The sequence below is a fragment of the Streptopelia decaocto genome (genome assembly GCF_964273445.1).
Source record: "Streptopelia decaocto genome assembly, chromosome: 3".
NCBI lineage: Eukaryota > Metazoa > Chordata > Aves > Columbiformes > Columbidae > Streptopelia > Streptopelia decaocto.
Window position 1 is genome coordinate 35234267 of NC_138656.1, and position 19372 is coordinate 35253638.

Here is a 19372-nt window from a genome sequence, read left to right on the forward strand (position 1 = left end):
TTCAGGTGATTTTCCTCTTTATTGCTTAGGAAAACTGTTCCGCATTTTGTTTTGCTTTTGCAAGGACCATGATGCTTGTGCCTTGAAAGCTACAGTGACTGGAATAACTGATTACATCAAAATGATAACTTCATCAATCGGGGCATGGGCATTTTCAGAATTTCATCTCCTTCATGCTCTATCCCCGCAGAGAGGTTAGCTAATGAATTTGAGCTGACAGTTCTGTGAATGAAATTTCTGATGACTAGATAGAACCTCATTTTCCCTACACTGACCTAAAATAACAGGGGTTGGTCACATTTCACAACAGAGTGAAAAGCCTAATTATGCAGGATTTTCTTCTCCTTAGCATGAGGCATTTGGAAGGCAGAGTTTTACTAAGATCTGGATGTTTACTGGTAATTTACTATTGTCATTTAATTGACCTATTCATGATTTTATAGTATTGCTGAGTGAGATTTTGTTATATTAGCATAACGCATTCATGGACACCAGTAACAACTACAGGCATTTCCTAAAAGCAGGGCAGAAGTATGCGAGAAATGAACACGAAAGATTATTTGGCACACAAAATGTCTATTCCTGCATCCTCTTCCTTTAATGGACAGTTTTTACTTTTGACTGAATGCAATTATGTCCACAGAGATGTATGACAGCTCCAGGGAAATACACTGGAATGCTTCTTGGTTCATTGTCTATTCAGAACTGTCACACAGGCTTATCCACTCACACCTTCTTTATGCAGCAGCCCACTGTTGTTTGAAAACAGCCTCACTCCAAATACAATCTATACCATTTTTCATGTATACAGGCAGTTGCAAAGTAAATTTTGCCCAAAATACCATAATTACTGAGCTATATGACTGAAAAAATACAAGTTCAATTTTTATTATCCAGGTTCTAACATTTCAAGTGCTTACCATTAATGACATTCCATTATTACGCACCTGTAGGAGGCAGGTCACATGCTCTTCTTCTAGCCTTTGCTTAGTCAGAGCTTGTTCAACATCCCATCCTGAAGCTGTGGAGCCTGTGCCAAAACCTGTACCCTTAGCCCAGTACAACTGCTGTTCTTCTGTTGACGCACTGTTGTGTGTACTTGACACCTGCGGCTAAATTAAAAAACAAAACAAAAAAAACCCCACCACAATAATTGCATTTTTTTCCATCTTATGAACCAATTCTTTAGAAAGCCTTTGTTCTGCAAGAGAAGGTAATCACAGTTTACTAACTTAATAAAGTTATCACTGGGATTCAGGGGAATTCAAAGCTTTAGATAGGAAAGACTGCCACATCCATGGAGCTCCAGTACAGGTCAGCGCTAAATTGTTGCAACTGATGCTTCTCTAAACTCATTTTTGTTCTCCTTTAAGATACTGTCACTGCTTAAATGATTCAAGGTATTAAAACGCTACTTAATCCATATCACACTAAACATCACAGCTCTGTATCTATCGCTCTTTAACAGCCAATCAGGTTTAACAGCATTATTAGATGAAGTGAATAGGAGTAGAAATGTCATCAATGTTAAGATGCTCAAGCATGTGCTGATTTTGAATAAACGCTCCATACTGACAGTAGTCTGGAATCACCATTTAGCTCTTGCATTGGGAATGTAATGCGTCTTGGTGATGAAATAGCTGTGTGGTTATTCTCATGTAGACATTACTCATGAACATGCTCTGCCGTTGACACTCAAGAGGACTGTCACAAACACTGAGTTAAAGCACTTAAGGGAAAGCCTGGCCCCAGAAACACAAGCCTCAGTGCTGGTCCAATGGATCTTTAGTTTTGAGTTACCATCTATCACCTGATGGGTATGAATTACGAGAAAGCAAGCTGCTTAAGGGGTCACAGTAGAACTGACGCAGAGATAAGAATTAAAGGTTGCCCTTTCCCTCCAAAAGTGCAATAATGTTAAGGTATTAATGTATTAGCAGCTTGATAGCCCATTAGGAGCAGAATATCTCAGCTTCCCCTTAAATTTCACTAGCCATTAAAATGAATTATTCTCATGCACAGCTTCATGTCTTCCTTGCTCAAGCCCTCATCAGTATCAGAGCTGCTAAAATATGGACAGCCCTATATTTTGCATCGTCTTAGCCATATTTAGCCACGAGGAAATTTTTCATGCAAGCCTCTGCCACAAAGATGCTAAAGAAGGCAAATCATCAATTTATTTTAAACATTTTTATAGAGAAGTGGTATGTCTGTAATTCTGGAGATTCACTCAGGATCTTCAGCGCTGTGGAAAGCTTTTGTCTTTGGATCTCACTTCCCTATCAGTAAAAAGCAGATTAAAAAAATCACTGCATTAATTCATTAATTTTCACAACTCATTTACGTTTGTGAAGCATTTAAGAGGAAATAATTTGCAGCCAGCAGAGTTTACATGCTGAATGCTAAATAAGGTAATGAGGTCATGCTATCTAATGAGGTTTAAAGAACCACCATCCATTGAGCATTATGCCTCTCATGCACTGAATAAGAAGGTCCTGTGAAAGAAACTGATTACACCTTAATGCATCAGGACAAGCCACCTTTGCTGGTTAAATTTCATGACTACTATGTTTATTTGCAGCATGCACGGAAAATCACTTAATCAAGTACTTTCTATTTTTTTTTTTTGCTCTTCATTCAAACAGCAATTCTGTAGAAAGTAGATTATAATTAAAGCATGAAAATTATTTTCTTTTCTATACTGAAAACTCTCTGGTGCTTCTCAGTGGCAATTATTCTGCTGCTAAGCTTACCTCTGTCTGGTTGGGACTAGAGTTGGGCACTCTTGGTGCGTGGTGGCTCAGAGCAGACAGACAAGCAAGGATGAGATGTACAGCCCCGATCTCCAGAGCCATCCGCCTCAGCAGCACCCCATCATCTGTAGTCAACGGTGTAGTGCTGAACAAACTACGCAACACGTGGAAGGGCAGAGTTGGAAGCACGTTAGCTGAAGGAGACTGAAGGATATGACCTAGATTGAAGAAGAAAAATATGAAACCCACATTTTCTTTCAATAGTTCAATACAGACTGTTAATCTCTGCAATGGTTTATAAACAACACATACAGAAATATACTAAGGATTTAAGCATTTGCATATGGGAAGCTATCTGTATTAGGTTTCTCTTCAGAAAAAAAATTCAGCATGAGAAGAGTGTAGAAGAAAGAATGTTTATTTATTTCCTTTATGGGTTTTGGTTAAGAACCAGAATTATAAAATCTTATTTACCATTTCCAGGGAGAAAACTGAATCTGTGAGTGACAGTGAGCATACTTCTGTATTTGACCACACTTCCGGTTGTATTTCTGAATGATGAAAATGAAGGTGGTTCAGACTAATTTTTTTCTTTTTAAACATTCCAACTACAGCAAGTTAAAAATACACAAGCTAACAGCAGCTCAGCCAACAAGATGCTGTAGTTTATCATGGCGGAGAGATTGTTTTCATATTCATGTGCCCAAAGTGGGAATTAAGTCACTGACACAATCCAAGCTGTGATGGTATTCACCTTAAATACATGGTGAAATACCAACATAATTTGAATTAGATGAGCTACATGTCTGAATTTTGTTGTAGAATTCTTTTATATTTTTAACACTTTTCCATTGCGAGAAAAAATTACTTATTTTAAAAGCCACATTTCAAATAATGGAGTGACCTATTAATGCAATGTACTTGGATTCAGGGAAGTGTCTCAATTTTTCTGGTATTTAACAATGCATTTCACATTCCTTTACAAATGCATATGTAAATAGAGATATTTGACAACTGAAAATACTGAAGATACTCGAAAATAGCCAACTCTGGTCAGAAGTTGCTCCTTATTTTAAAGATATATTATTTTCTCCCTCATTCTTAGAGTTTATCAGCTCTATCATCAGGTCTAAACTGAAATACGTTACAAATATGTATGTCTATATTTGCATGTATATGTATCTGCATACACACAGGAGTCAGTTCATATCTATCTGATATTCTTTATAAAGACAATAACAAGAAGGAAACAAAAAGTCCTCTGTTTGGGATCTTCATAAATGAAATTGAACACCTCTGGAAAAAAGTCCATCTAATAGACCTACAGAACTGCAGGTGTAGCCAAATGACAAGGAGATTAAAAAAAAAAAAAGAAGAAGAAAAAGCTAAACATTCGTGCATGATTTATTTTGGTAGACAACTGAATCCATGTTAACCTCCAAGCCACAGATTTTTAAGTGCAGCTTGTCATAATATGCAAGAAAGTAGAGAGATTCTAGGTGTATGAAAAGATGCATTTCACGAAGAAAAGGAAAATATTGATGTTTCATATAGGGAACTAATGTGGACTACTGCATACAACTGATCTCACAATCCACAGAGAGTTGAATTCAGATGTCTGGCTTAGGGAATGGATGAATTGACCGTTTAGTCCAAACACAAAGGCTAAGAGGAAATACAATTCCTGTCAAAAATGCATTGGAGAAAGAAGAGCTATTTATCATGAGGAACAATGCTGGCACAATGACAAATAGGCACAAACTGGATATGAATAAATTTAGGCTGAAAATTAAAGCAGCCACTACCTATTAGGAAAATGATATTCTGGAACTGTATATCAATAGCAACAGAAAAACCAGCACTCTTTTCAAAGTCATAATGAAAGGAAATGTCTTAAAAGTACTAAAACATCTTTCACATACACTCTTCCAGTTTTTCAAAACACTAAAAAATACCAATATTAGAGCTATATGCAGAATTCTATGTTTGGTTGTAAAGACACTGACTACAAATTGTCTCCCAGCTCATCTGTTCATTCATCGAAGAATGCCCCGTTTCTCCCTCTGAACTCAGAGGGCAGAGCTCCTGCTCAGCTACTTTGATCACTGTGATCTTTAGATCTTTCTCTCCTTTTCTAAAATACTATTATTCAACAGTTTATTGTACATCTGCTGTAGCTATGCTTCTGTGTATGCTATTCTGCATTTTGTTGTGGACTTATAAGACGTTTGCTCAGTTAGTTGAGCATAGCCGGCTACTCAGATCATTCTGTCCGAGTGCACTGTCATCTTGATAGTGTCTTTGTAAGTTGTCAGCAGTTGTTTTACAATTATTTTGACATCTAGATAAGAACACTTGAATACTGATGATTGTAACAAAATTTTGCCAGATAGAATTTAATATTTAGAGACAACAGAGTATCAAAAGATGCTAGCAACACAGTTCTGCACAAATCAATTCTAACTTCCTAAAAGCATTACAGTGTAAATAAAGTTAAGTAAAATGATCTAGCCGTGGTCTACAAAGAAACATAATAATCGCAGCACATACTTCCTTCACCATCATCTGTAACTCCCAACACCAATCTCAACAGACACTGAGCATGTTTCCGTTCTTTTAGCAGCACCTCAGCATAGCCCGGGAGACGAAGAAATAAACCAAAGGCAGCCAAAGAATGCGCGGGAATGGGAGACATAGTCTGAACTGTTGACTTGATCGGTGGAGGTTCTGCAGCAATTGTTTCTGGTGCCTCATACACCAATTCCCCTGACTGTTCGATGGTAACCCATTCAAATTGATCACTGTCCTTCTGCTTTTCCTGGGTGGTTGCTGTAACCACTGGCGTGCTCACCTTAACCAACAAAAACAACAAAAAAATTGGTGGTCATTCAGTTAATCGCCTAGGCAGAAAGTTTATTAAAGTTAGGATCTAAAGCACATATAGTCTTCATATAGCACACCATTAAAAAGTCACATGAACTACACTACCACTTACAGATACGGTGACCAGGCTAAATGACTAAAAAGGGCATATTCTTGCATTTTCAATACAGTTCTAGAAAGTCACGCCTATATGAGAAAGCAACTGTGTTTTGCCAGCCTCAAACCCTCAGTTAAAAATGTGTTGCCTAAAATCTAGAGGCATAGGAGACATAAAAAGTTTATATATCAGACTGTTAAATAAGAAATGACCCTTTTATTCTTAACATTAAACAGTGTGAACTCAAGTGCTTAGTTTTTAACAACATATCACAAAAAGGAGAACAATTGATATTAGTATCTTTCAAAACTAGGAAGAAATCTGGGTATCTTGGCAGTCTTGTAGCAACTTGTGCTCCTTTCAGGCTTTCAACTGATTTGGCAGGCTTTATTAGTATTATGCTCTAACACAAGAGTCTGCAGTGCTGTTCTATGAACAGAGGACTATGCAGCCAGGTTATTAGGATGGGAATCAGAGTTTAAGGGGGTAACAGTTGCACAATTGCCCAGGAAACAGTCATACGCTCTGTTAAAATGAAGATATGGCATCTCGGGCCCTCTCATAATTAAACAGCGCAGAAATTTCAGGCTTTTATGCTATTCAGATGAACTCATGCAATCATATTTAAAATTTGAGTATTTATCAGACGGATCTAAATGGGAAAACATTAATCTGAAAAGCCCTTGCAGAATTTATTCAGAATACCAAATTCCTAATTCCAAGTCAAAGCCAAGTTTAGCTGCATTTATTTCAATCATGTACACATGAATAGAATCAGAAGTATCAGTGACTGAGAGAAATATAAAAACAAAATTAAAGAATGAAGAGTCGGGAGAATTCATCAGTCTTCACTCTGAATCATCTATTTGGTATTACTGTATTTAATTTGTTATTATGGATCACAGAATTCTTATTCAGCATTTGAATCCAAACTTATATCAGAAGCTAAAAAATTGTGAAAAGAAAATAGCTTTCCAGGACTATAGAAAAAGAAGCAAAAAAAGGGATAAAATTTCTCATGGTCATAGGTTGCTTTTCATTTGTTGCAGAAATCCATGAATCAGTCTTCTTCAATACAGAGTAGACATTATCCGTCTTAGATTTCAAATACAGTAATTGCTTATGTGAACACATTTCCTTAACGTTTAAATTCTGAATTTCTGACTTCTAAAACATCTTCACAGAACTACTGACAAACGAGTCATACTAATTATCTGATCTCAATACGGGGTTACTATTCCTGCCATAGTTTTGCAGTCAGGGTACTGAAACAACACCCTTAATTCACATTTAACTTAATTTCAAAGTGAATAAATATTCAGAGTCTTTCATATCAGAACTATGAGCCAAAAATTTTTAAAACAAAGCCAAACAGAATTTAAATAATTGAAAGGTTATTTTTCCCTTTTTAATAAAGACTGTGTAGCTAGAACAGCAGCTAAAGGAGTAATTCCACACTAATGCTATTACTGAAACTTTGGCAGTGCTGACAGGCTTTTCAAGAGAAATTCTATGTCTAATTTAATAAGTATAAAAATAAATAACAGATATATTAATTATGATATAATTTTATTCTTAGATATATTATGTATTATTATAAAGATAACTAAGAATATACAGTTTTTTATTATTTTTAATAATAAATCTAAAATAGAATTACATAATCTGCTTTAAGAATTTATTTCACTTAACCATTAAAAAAACCTCTTAGGGTACATTTACATAAGCAATTAAATGATAAGCAACTATGGCTTTATAGTTCATCAGAAACTTTATGTTACCGCACCCTCCAAGATATTTTAGGAATTAACAGAAGCAAGGCAAGCAGCAACACTGAATTAATGCATTTGTTCCACAAGGATGTGGCTATCCAAGCAGCCATAGCATGTACAGGGAAGTAGCATGTATAGCTGGACTGGGCTGTGGAGCTACACACTCGCCTATTTTAAAGCAGCTTCCTCACGTAATCGAGATGTCAAACTGAACCATAGAGAAATACGAGGAAAATATTGCCCTTAAACAAAACAAATGCAACACACTTTGCATGTTTTTCTACACCGACTTTTTCACTCACTTGCTGAATCACGTCAGGATAAAGCATAGGGAGTCTCTCTGCAATAAGGGCCAATCCACCCATCCCTGCAAAAACTTGCAGTGGAGACTGAATGGGACAGGTCTCAAGAAGTGATTCATCTAGAACTGCATCCATACACTCATCTCCAGGACTGATTGCTTCATCTTCAGGGCAAGGGCCCAGTAAATCTGCATGTTCTACAAAAACACAGGGATAAAATAAATTAATACATCATCATCATCATCATCATCAATGTTGTGTTTCTTTCTTCATCCTCATTTAAGAGTACTTCAAAAGCAGCAGTTCCTTCTTAAGCAAAACTGAGTAAAAACACCTGAAATTAATACGTTTGAGAGTATCAAAACAAAATAAAAGTATTTGTGGTACCTTTTGTCAATGATGGCAGATCCATGTCATAACTTTAGATTACTTATACAGGCTTATATGTTAGTTATTAGAATTTTATCCTTAACTAGAATTTGATCTATGCCTTCAAATTTTTGTTAACTTTGGAAGTATGACATTTTCTAATACAGTCGTTCATCTAGGAGGTAAGAGCAGGTTTGTTACTCTCTGATAAAGAGTTTATAGCTGAAGAAACGAAAGATCACCTTACTTAAATTAGTCTTGCTTTTTCTTCAAAAATGCTGAACAAGAATTTTTTCTTTTAGTTTCCCCTTGCTACCATTTAGCTCACCATCCATGAAGTCCTATCACTCACCACACCTACCATTCTCATACCTCTTCTCTCTGAGAGGTATCAAATTGCCCCTCTGACAGAGCTATGAAATTTAATGATATTCTTCCCCATAAAAAAGATCAAGATGTCTATTTTTAATTTTCTACTAGCCTCTATCCTCTCAGTTTATGACTAAGCACCATAATATCTTCCAGAAGGGTCAAAAAAATGATCACTGCATACAATGATACATACAAATTGTATATACAGAGCCCTACCACAATTCATTTGGCCAAAACTTAACCCTCTGCTCATTACCACAGGCAGACTTCACAGTGAATATTCAATTTATTTCATCTAAAGAATCTGTATTGTAGGTTATGTTATTAAACACTGTAATGCGGTGGTCTTCAAAACCTTCACAGTACACCTCAAAAGGCAGCATAGATCAAATGGTCTCAGTACTGCTTTGCTGTAAGCAGCCTGACATCCAGCTGAAAATCCATTATTAGACTTTAAAAGCTTGTATGTACACGTTATCATTTATTATATACTTGCACAAAGCAGCACAGTAAAGCATACTTCATGCAGCTACTAAAAACAACTCTTTCTTTTTAAGATTCAACCAGACACACTTTATCTTTTCAAACCCTCTCTTCCTTAATTTGTAAGGGAATAGGAAACAGCAAGTCTCTCTCCATCCCAGTTCTCAATTTTTAAATGTTCAAGAAGCATCGGGTTACAAGGACATCATGGATATATTGTGGCAGGAACACAGTGCTGTGGAGCAATGTGATCAAAGTATCTGATTTAATAAGCTCAAATCAGGGATTTGTAAGAGTATGTACGGCAATTCTCCTTAATACAAACTGGTGGACTGTGAGAAACAGAAAAGATCGCATACTCTTCCAAAGAAGGATAATCCTTGCGAGAAAAAGCCCAAACGTAGCACCTACAGCACATACAGCTTTGATGTCTGCTGTTTGTCAGGATACAGACAGAAATACCTCTGCACCACAGAGGGTGAGTATGGATGTCTGCGAACATGCTGGGCTCAGCAAGAGACCCCCTTCCATCAGACACCTGGAGGATTCCACCACACTGGGCTGACCACCACTTACAGTTCCATTGCTTGCAATACATGAATTGATCAGACCATGAGAAAGGCCACATTTCTTTGATAGGGAAAATTTTAAAATAAAGATTTTTAAGGAAGACTCACTCCTCTGTTTTACAATGTAAAAAGCTGTAAGCCTTCTGAAAGAAGGAAAACAAGAAAACAGACACACACAGTACTCAGAGTGCACAGAAAGATCTCTAAGGCCAAATGCTTCTCTGCAAAAGACACTTGAAAAATATGTTACCAGTGAGTAAGGGTATAGGCAGATCTTTTATTATGAGTGTGAATAAAATGCTGCTCCTTTCACATCTTAAATATTGTTGCAAGCAGTTACACCCAAGTAAGCTTCTCCAGTACCTGCTGTAATTAATATTCTTATTACCCAATTTAAACCACTTCAACTCCATGAATGCTCTGCAAGTTTTCAGTAAAGTTGCACACTTCAGCTATGGAAAACTGCTGATCTCAAAGGCACACAGAAAATATCAGAAATAAATGACACTTTTCCTCAACTATAGTAATAGTAAATGCAGCTGTAGAGACACCACGTGAAACTAAAAAGTCCATCCACCACAGATAAAAAAAAGAAATCTACTTTAAGTAGCAAGTAAGGAAATACTGGTATGTAAGAATGATTTCTTTAGATATCAAAAACTAGTAACGTAAAAGCAGTAACAAAAACCTTGGTAGCTGATGAGTGGTGATTGTGACATATCTGAATGTAAATGATATTTTGCTGTATACCTCCAGAGATCAACAGATTTATAATGACAAAGCCAAATTTTCAAAAGTATAAGTCTGAAGTTAAAAAAAACCTTAAAACTCAAAGAAGACTTTCATGTTTTCACATGCAACCAGTAAACTAAAACTCCTCTTTTGAATTCAGAAAAATATTTATTATAGGTTTAGAATGAAAATAAACAGCAAACCAAAAATATTGTTTGAAAGAGAAAGGCCTCTCAATAGTGTGAGAGGTTTGTATATCCAGCCATTACTTCAGACCAGATAGCAAGACAATATCTTTTTCTTCAATTCTTCTTTCTATTTATCTTTTCTAGGAGACTGATCAATCAAGTGAACAGTTTTTGCAACAAGCCCCTGTTTCAAAATAACTGAATTATTGACTTTGTAATTCCATGCTGTGTCAGCAGGCTGGTCATCAGCAGATCACCTTAGCTTGATTTTAAGATCCCTTCCCTTTAAGGAGTGACACCAAAATATTTCAAGACAAATTAATGGGATACAACTTCTCTCTCCCCTTTCCCCAGCACTCTAAGTGGACAGCAAGCAATTAGAAAAACCCTTAGCAAGAAACAGACTGTATTAGAAAATGTTAAAAATAATGTTTTTAAGAGCCAGTTACAAGACCTGCTTAGATGGGCTTGAGAATAATTCCCATTTTCAAAGCAGATTTAAGTGCTAGAGTTGCTGCAATGAAAGATTCCACAGGCTTCTGTAAGTCACGTGGTTTCAAACAGCTTCTGCATTACTTCATCTGCTCTGGTTATCAGCACAAACACTTAATACAGAAAACTGGTATACATGTCGAGAAATAAAATATACAGTATCTATACAATCATACACAATACTACAACGAAGAAAGAAAAGTGAAACCAGAACAATGATATTGGTACGTCTCATAGACACAACCTAAAGATAGGCAATGAATTTGTTCTTTATCATGAAGTTTAGCACTTGTCTCATAGAGAATAGCTTTGGAACATCATCCAAGACAGAAAACTGCTGTTTCTTACCAAGAAAATCAAAACCACTTTTGTCGAAAATAAAAGCATTTTAAAGGAGGACACAAAAAAAAGTAAGAACACTCACCTTTTTCTGTGTGAAGACGTTTAAATGAGTCTGTTTTCGATAAGCTTGGATCTGAGATGACTTTGGAACCAAGCTTAACTGTCAAATCTATTGATCGGTATCCTTGAGGGAGTTTACGGTCATAGAGCAGAGTCAGAAGCTGGGCAAGTGTCATTTCAGCTGGTAGCGGTTGGCCTGAACAACAACGGCATCAAGTCAGCAGGGAAAATTATGACTGGGTTATTTTAACTTACGCGTCCAGGTGGTATTCATTATTTGTACCACAGATGCCAAGTAGACTAAATATTATCTGGCTCCAAGTCAAGGCCTTAATTTTACAATTTGTTCTCTTGGGAAAAGGGGTCCCATCAGTTTGGAACCGACTATCAGAGAGCTATGCCAACATTCCCTAAGGCAGCTCTGTGCCAAGAGCCGAGGCACTTGGCACACCTAACAAATGGCTAAGGCTGATTTGATGTGCATTTTAAGCAGGTACTGCCTGTCCCCTACTATTAAACCCCACCCCTGCATCACCCTTGAATTGTGGTGGCATAAAAGTGTGTGACCATAAGGAAAAATGGCTGAAGTGGAAAAAAGTGGAAAACAAAGAAACCTGCAATTCCTTTTCAGTCCTAATCGTCCCAAGCACAGCTCACTGCTCCTGCCCTGTGACACAGCTCAGCAAGGAAAAATGAATGGCACCACCAGGAACACTTTTTTCAGCAGCAGCACAGACTTGAAATGCACGTGCAATACAGCCAAAACTGATTACTCAAATCAAGATTTTGGCCACTCTGTTGTTTACAAAGAATATGTTCTTGCCTGAAATTAAAAGTTATTCTAAAGATAGAAATTTTTCCCCCTGGTAACAAGCAGACTTACATCTAAAGTAAAATGTTTTAGAGCTGGACCACATAATATGTTTAGCACGCCTGTTTCATCTTGATTGTACTTAATCAAATAACGCAAGTTCTAGGAAGGTCTGTAGTAGCACCTTGTTTTTTCAGTGGAAGATGGTGTCTTAAGAAATGAAAATTAGAAATGTCTTGCCTTCATGCAGGCGAAGAAGTTTTCTGCTCTTTTCTTCATCACTGATTCTGCTTTCCATGGTTGCTTTTTTTGTTTTTCTAACAACAGGCTGTTGCACTTGTGATCAAGCACAGCGCAACTACAGAAGGGTCTATACTACCATCAGTAGACATTCAACCTTTACCAGCTAGATACTGAAACAGGCACTGTGTTTTGATCCCCTTTCCAAAACAATAGCTTTAACTGTATCAGTTTTACATATTTTAATCCAGGTACATGATCCCTCTAATAATTGCCAGAGGATAACCTCAAAGTCAATAATTCTGTAGTAAGTTCCAAATTTATTTTTCTACTGGGTGAAAATTATTTTTATGAGACAATTACCACTTATTAGCTGGTTCCTTGCTTTTATACTATAAAACAGATAAGAAGCTCTTCCATATAATATTGAAGCATTTCGTCCATGTTCCTGTCCTTTATCCCTGACCTAAGGTTAAGAACTCCAGTCACACCAATCTCTATTTTTGTCAAGTCACCATGAGGTTATAATGCTCCACTTCCAGTTGAAAGCTGTTACCAAGCCAGAAGGGTTCTCAATAGAAAGATAAAAATGTCTATTAGCATTATATCTACTTTCTGATGACATATCAGCCACTGAAAAAGACAATAATTCTGGAGTTTTAAAACAGCTATTAAAGTTACCTGGTAGAAGTTTATGGTATAGATGAAAGACTGGAACACTAATGGTCTTGCTGGAAGATTCTCCTCCTGAGGAAGAGGTACCTACTTTATCTGCCATCACTCTTCCTCGCCTTGATGGTGGACGTGGAGGGGTGGATGAAACAGCTCTTTTTGACTGAGATTTCAAACCTAGTACACAAGTAAAAAATTCAGTCATTCTGGTATTTAGTAACTTCAGCTGGCCAAGATGCAATGTATTCAAGACCTTCAAGGACAGCAAAAAAAGGCAAACTTTTCAGCACTGGCAGATTAAATTCCAGAATAGCACTCATGTATAAAATATATTTGGATGTAATCCTGGAATTTTTATAGTCACAACTATATAGTCTTTATAGTCACATCCTCCTGAGCCTCAAACATAAACCAAACTGTAACTGTACTGCATCATATTAAAAAATAATCAGAAACTATTCTGATTCTGCTCTTAAACTTAGTCAGAAAGCCTGTCTAGCCCCATGGTAAAACTTTTTAGGTTCTTTTTTCAATTGGAAGCAAGAAAGGCAAAAATTTCTAGACTGAGAGATATTTCAGCAATAGACAGATAACAAGCACTTGTCTGGCCTACAAAGGTGACTTCAGATGCAGTACTGACAATAGCACATGTGATGAAAGTTGTCTTTAAACATGCTCTTAAAGTTGCTTAGGTCAAAACCTCTGAAGTAAATACTAAATGAAAATTAAAAGGCAGAATATGTACATAAAAGCTTACTGAGCTTATACAGCATGACTGCTCTATTTTGGGACAGTTTAAGTTGCCTCAAGGCACAGTGAAACTATACAACTATCATGTACCCTTCTGTGCAGGTGACAGACCAAATAAAAAAGCCAGCAGGTCCATAAACAAAGACTCATACAACCACTGCCTTGTAATAAGCCCAGAGCAGCTGGAAAACTAACGCCACCCACACCTGAAACGCTATAATACACTCTGGTTTCAGCTGATCAGTAGGAGTGCCTATAATGCACAACACATTCTTCAATAATCTCAGTATACAAAACTAGCTTGTCTCAGGAAGATCAGACATCAAGTACCATCTCTGTTAATTTTACCAATAGGGAACAAGTTAAACACTGGCTGCATGAGGCTCTGAGGATACTAAAAACAATCCTTCAGAATAAATAAAAAGACAAAAGAAGAAAAGATTTCACAAACAGGTAGCAAAAACAAATGAATTAAGTTTACGTTCGAACTGGTTTACTTAACTGGGAAAAATACAAACTAAAAGAAGGAAAAACTGAAGTCTGCTTCTTTCTAAATAGGGAACGGGTTATATCAGGCAGTACGATCAAAGATGCAACTGGAAGGAGATGTGGCTGAGTATATTATGCCATATCTTCAAGCTTGGTATATTATTTTTTTTACCAGATTCTTTATGCATGTTTTAACTGTTCATTTAGGTTTATTAATATTTTAGATCTCACCACACATGTTTATCCTGTTTAAGTGGCACCTACTGCAAATATCTTTCCAGATAAAGATGCTGTAATGAACTATTAGCTGTGTTGCTGACCCATGAAAATGCTGCCTTTTTCAATACTTGAGTTTAGAGCTATATTTACATCTAAAAACCTGAAATAAAAAGCTTAAGAAATATTGGTGCCAGAAGTCAAAGGAAATCAGCATCTCCTCTTCATGCTTCATGAAGTGTAAATGAAATTGAGGTAGTTCAATGAAGGCAGAAAGCTAGACAGCAAAAGGGTAGTTTGAAGTTCATTAATCTCCCTCACACACACAGAACTTCAAACCAAAAGACTAATGGTCACTACAGTCATCATCTGGACTGTAATCTTGTGCCAGTTCAAAATCACTATGTTCAATCTATAACTTCCATAGCAGTTTTGGAGAAGGGTTTACACAAATTACTGCAGAAAGATCTTCACATTAGTTTTTAGAAAGAAAACCCTGTATGTGTGGTTTCCAAGTGGAATAAAATGGCTTTATAACATCTTCATCTGACAGTTTTTAGCAGAGTTCCACCAGTTGTTATGGATTCTTTGTTGTTGTACATGGATTCTTTTATTTCCAAAGCATATTGTGGGTGTAGGTGCTCAAACTGATGCACCAGACACTACAAAAAGGTAGAGGCAGTAATACCCATACCATAGTAATAGTACACAAATACTAATGTATCGCCATATAACCCAAGCTCTGGGTTTTTCTCTACAAAATCCTGTAAACTGCACTAGCAACAGCTTCCACAACATACCACTGACACACACACTTAGCTACAAATTTGCCTAAGTATTTCATCTGCTAGAGGTAGCAGTTGTATAATACAAGGAACCAACCTTTGCTGCCTAAGAGCCTGTAAGACTAGTCAGGCACTAACATTTTTCTAAACATCATTAGTAATAAAAAGAATTGTTGGTAGATATGATTCCCCACACTCCTTTAATGTCAGAAAGATCCATTTTTCAGAGGTGGAAGAAAAAAACATACCAGAAGCGACAACAACACTATAATTGTCCTGAAATCCATTTTCTGCTTTAACTTTTTCTTTCTCTTCATAGTTCTTTTTTTCTTTATCTTCCTTCTGTTCATTAATTAGCTTAGCTGTGATACTGGGTGTATCTATATGGGGGGAAAAAAAAGGAAAGAAAGGCATTTCAAGATATAAAGTTGATTTTGTTGCAGCTTCTAAGCTGTTAACAAGGCTATTCTCAACTATTTTAGTGGCTTAGAGTTTCATCCCAGGCAGCAAGAATCTTGTAAATATCTGCAAGTTGAGCTATTATGATAATCCTGGTCCCTTCTTCCCCCAAAAGTCTGTCTTCTGACAGTTTAAAACTGTCCATCTATCTAATTAGACTGGGTATTGGCTTTTAAAAAAATTATTATTATTAAACTTCAGAGCTGCTCTGCTTTGGTCCCATGGACCAAATGCCCATTTATTGCTAAAGAATTTAAAGTTCATTAATAAAATTAAGACTAAGGTGAATGATATACAAAACAAGTGATACTCATCCTAGACAAACCTATCTGCAGTGATAATGCACATCTTCTTCCCATGGTGAAGGGATATGAGTAGCAGACTTAGCAATGATTTTATATCTGTGTTGTGTGTGTGTTCACCCCCTCGCCCCTTTTGAATAGGGCTAGGAGAAAATGTGTGAAATAAAAATAGTTATTGTGATTTATTTTTACAGAAAGCATGACATGATCAATTTGAGACATTAACAGTGTAGTTGAGAAAAAAGAAGTTAAGCAAAGGGACAGCCTTTGACACAGGATCTTCACGACTTCTATTGCTGCAGTGGCAGCATCATTTTCTTCTTTTCCACCCCCAGTCCAGCCCTTCTCTCCCCCTGGCACCCGAAACACACAGTTTGCTCCTCACACATTCAGATCTTCTTTACTATCTCCTAACCATGGACTTAATGGAATGATATACAAGTATCACAAAGTTTTAAATACAGAGAAATCACATCAGATGAGGAACGGAAACATAAAAGAACCTGAACTTTTCCAGAATTAATTATTCCAATTTTAAATGAAAGCTAAGCTGAGGAATAACAATTCCGGAGTGAACCCCAAAGTTACGATGCCCTACAAAGTCAGCACTTGATACATTTCAATTACAGGCATTACAGCCCATCACATCATCCCATTCCCCTCCCCAGTCCCTATTAGCACTGGCTATCCAGCTGACCACAACAGACGAGTAAGGCAGCTACTCAGTACAGTTTATGTCACCGCTCAACAACTGATCCCTTCCTCATTTGCGCTGACCATCCCACCCATTGCAGCAATTCTGACCATAAACTGCACCAGAATCTAAAGACCTTGGGCACATTCTACACAGGACCATGTGGATACAGGATTCTATCAGAAACAGTTAATAATTCCCTCATAAATAAGCTTAAAGCATTTTTTCAGAATTTTATCACAAATAGTAAACTATTCCTTCACAAATACACTTCAAGCATTTTTCTAGGCTTCATTATTTTTTAATTACAATCCCAAAACATATCTTGTTCTGTCTAGTATTCTGCCAAATACCATTATAGTACTTCTATCACCTTGTTAGGGAACATATTTATTGCTGTAATGAATTTGATAATAATTTCAATGTAAAGATTTTCAGCAAATACAGAAAAGTAATAGCTCCTCTAACTCCACAAAGATCTCCTTCAGAAATTAAAGTTAAGCTACACTGAGTTCCAAAAAATTACACAAATATATCTGCATATAGGAACATACAAACCTAGCTGGATATGAGTGCAGCTAAGTGGACACACTTCAGTGCACATATTCGAAATGGCAAAATCATTATTGCTGTGATGATCTTTGACTTTTCTTTGCTATTACTGAGAACCAGAACTCTTAAGAGTAAAGACAAAGTGCTGGGTTCACCCTCTCTGCTGCCTTTTTTTTTTTTTTTTTTTTTTTTGAGTTAAACGTGCTTAAAACTGATTTTTGATGTGACAATACCTAACAAATTTAGCTCTATTTCTTTCTTGAGGAGAATCGACTTGTATCTTGCCTGGTTTTACCTAGAGAGCTCTGCCATGAACCTGAGACCTTTAGTATGAATTCTACTCTTTAAATACATTTTAAAAAGACCACTAACCCTAATCTTTAACATATAGTTCTATTTTCTGAAGTATTAGATAAAATTTCAAGTTCAAGGTGGGATTCATTTTAAGGTTAGGACATCTATCATTCGGGTGTTAAAATTCATATTATGGGCTGTGGAGGCCTGGTCAACAAAGTCCTCTACAGGGGTTCATCTTTCCATGTATATTCAAGTAGTGTAACTGGAAGTACTGAACTTCAAAAACCTAACAAATATATTAATGCCTCAACATTATCCTCTCATATATAATTTAAAAATTAATCTCTAAAAGTAAGTTCTGGTTTTAAATCTCCATTTAGTAAGCAAACTCAAAAGTTTATACAATAGGCAAATGCATAACCACAGAAACTAGATGGAGCCTTCATTAATGTCATGATTTCATCTTCATCTTGAGATAAACTTTTAAAAGTTCAAGGATATTTAACTGACACAATTTGGGAATATTTAAGTGACTGGACGAAAATAGGGTGTTTTAAAGACGGATATTTGCAGCATCATTTGTGTGGTCTTGCAAATATCCCATGAGAGATATTAGAACACATTGATACTAAAAAGCAAACACAAAATACCAAAACAACCTAACCAAAAAGAAACAAAACCCCCACCTGCCCCACCTGAGTTTTATAGATGGAAAGAACTGCATTTGACCAGTAAAAGAGAATTTTACATGGAACATGGAAGGCATATGCAAAAGCTTAAAACTTAAACCACTCTTTCATATTTGGCAATTATTAATGAACACTGCAAATATGTATATTAGACATTCTGGGTTTATGTAGGCCATTTTGTTTGTTTGTTTTTTCTTTAAAACTGCATCTTAAAAAAATTAAACATGAACTATTGCAAACTTGCCTGAAACACGATCAAGAACCTCTGCTAGAGTTGTTGAGACAGGCAAGTGAAGAGTACGAAATTTGTGTCCAGCTCCATACATTGGATGTTGAATTACATGACTAGTAGCATTAATTCTACCTTTGTACAACTGAAAGGAAAAAAAAAGTCAACATTTAACATGCCTATAACATTCAGGAATAAGTTAAAACACTAAATTCTTATAAACTCGCCCCAGCAAAATAAAGTATACTTTTTGTGTGCTAAAAAAGAAAACTGATATATCCTTCAACTTTGGACGCATACAGTGAAAATACATGAGCTTAGGATAGGTTTTATTTTTTAACTCAAAAGAATTTGCTTCAAAATCCCACTTATTTTTCAGGATGAGAAACTATGATGTCATATTTATTTTAAAAAACCCTATCATTTTATATACCTCTATATGACAGAAAAATTGAGTGTCTGAGAATTGCAATTATTTATGAAATTAAAACAATTCTGAAATTAATTAAGAAAAACCACTATACTTGCTCTGACTTAAAGATGAAGATTGTTCTAGATTTGATATCTACTTTTTGTTATGATGACACATTACTAAGTCACTAGAAGTTAAAACATTTCAAATATGTTAACATATTTCAGTCCAAGTTATGTTCACATGTTGTATCACTCTTTGCTTGCACTGAATTTTAGACTTTTCAACAATGAGAGTGCCACTGGTCCCCTTTCTCCTGTCATCAGGAGAACTGTTAACTAATATTCACATGCAAAACCAA

At 36.2% G+C, this 19372-nt stretch overlaps 1 protein-coding gene across 7 annotated transcripts in view; it reads right to left on the bottom strand.

Moving 5' to 3' along the window:
- Positions 1–19372, bottom strand: part of BIRC6 (baculoviral IAP repeat containing 6) — a 183831-nt gene that overhangs the window by 54693 nt on the left and 109766 nt on the right. For all 7 annotated transcript variants that reach the window (XM_082047541.1, XM_082047537.1, XM_082047538.1 and 4 more), the window contains 8 exons: positions 18615–18744; positions 15626–15757; positions 13147–13314; positions 11437–11610; positions 7808–8004; positions 5304–5604; positions 2754–2971; positions 948–1112 (listed from right to left, as the gene is read on the bottom strand). In XM_082047541.1, coding sequence (XP_081903667.1) covers positions 948–1112; positions 2754–2971; positions 5304–5604; positions 7808–8004; positions 11437–11610; positions 13147–13314; positions 15626–15757; positions 18615–18744 — 1485 coding nt within the window. The remainder of the gene's footprint in view (positions 1–947; positions 1113–2753; positions 2972–5303; positions 5605–7807; positions 8005–11436; positions 11611–13146; positions 13315–15625; positions 15758–18614; positions 18745–19372) is intronic.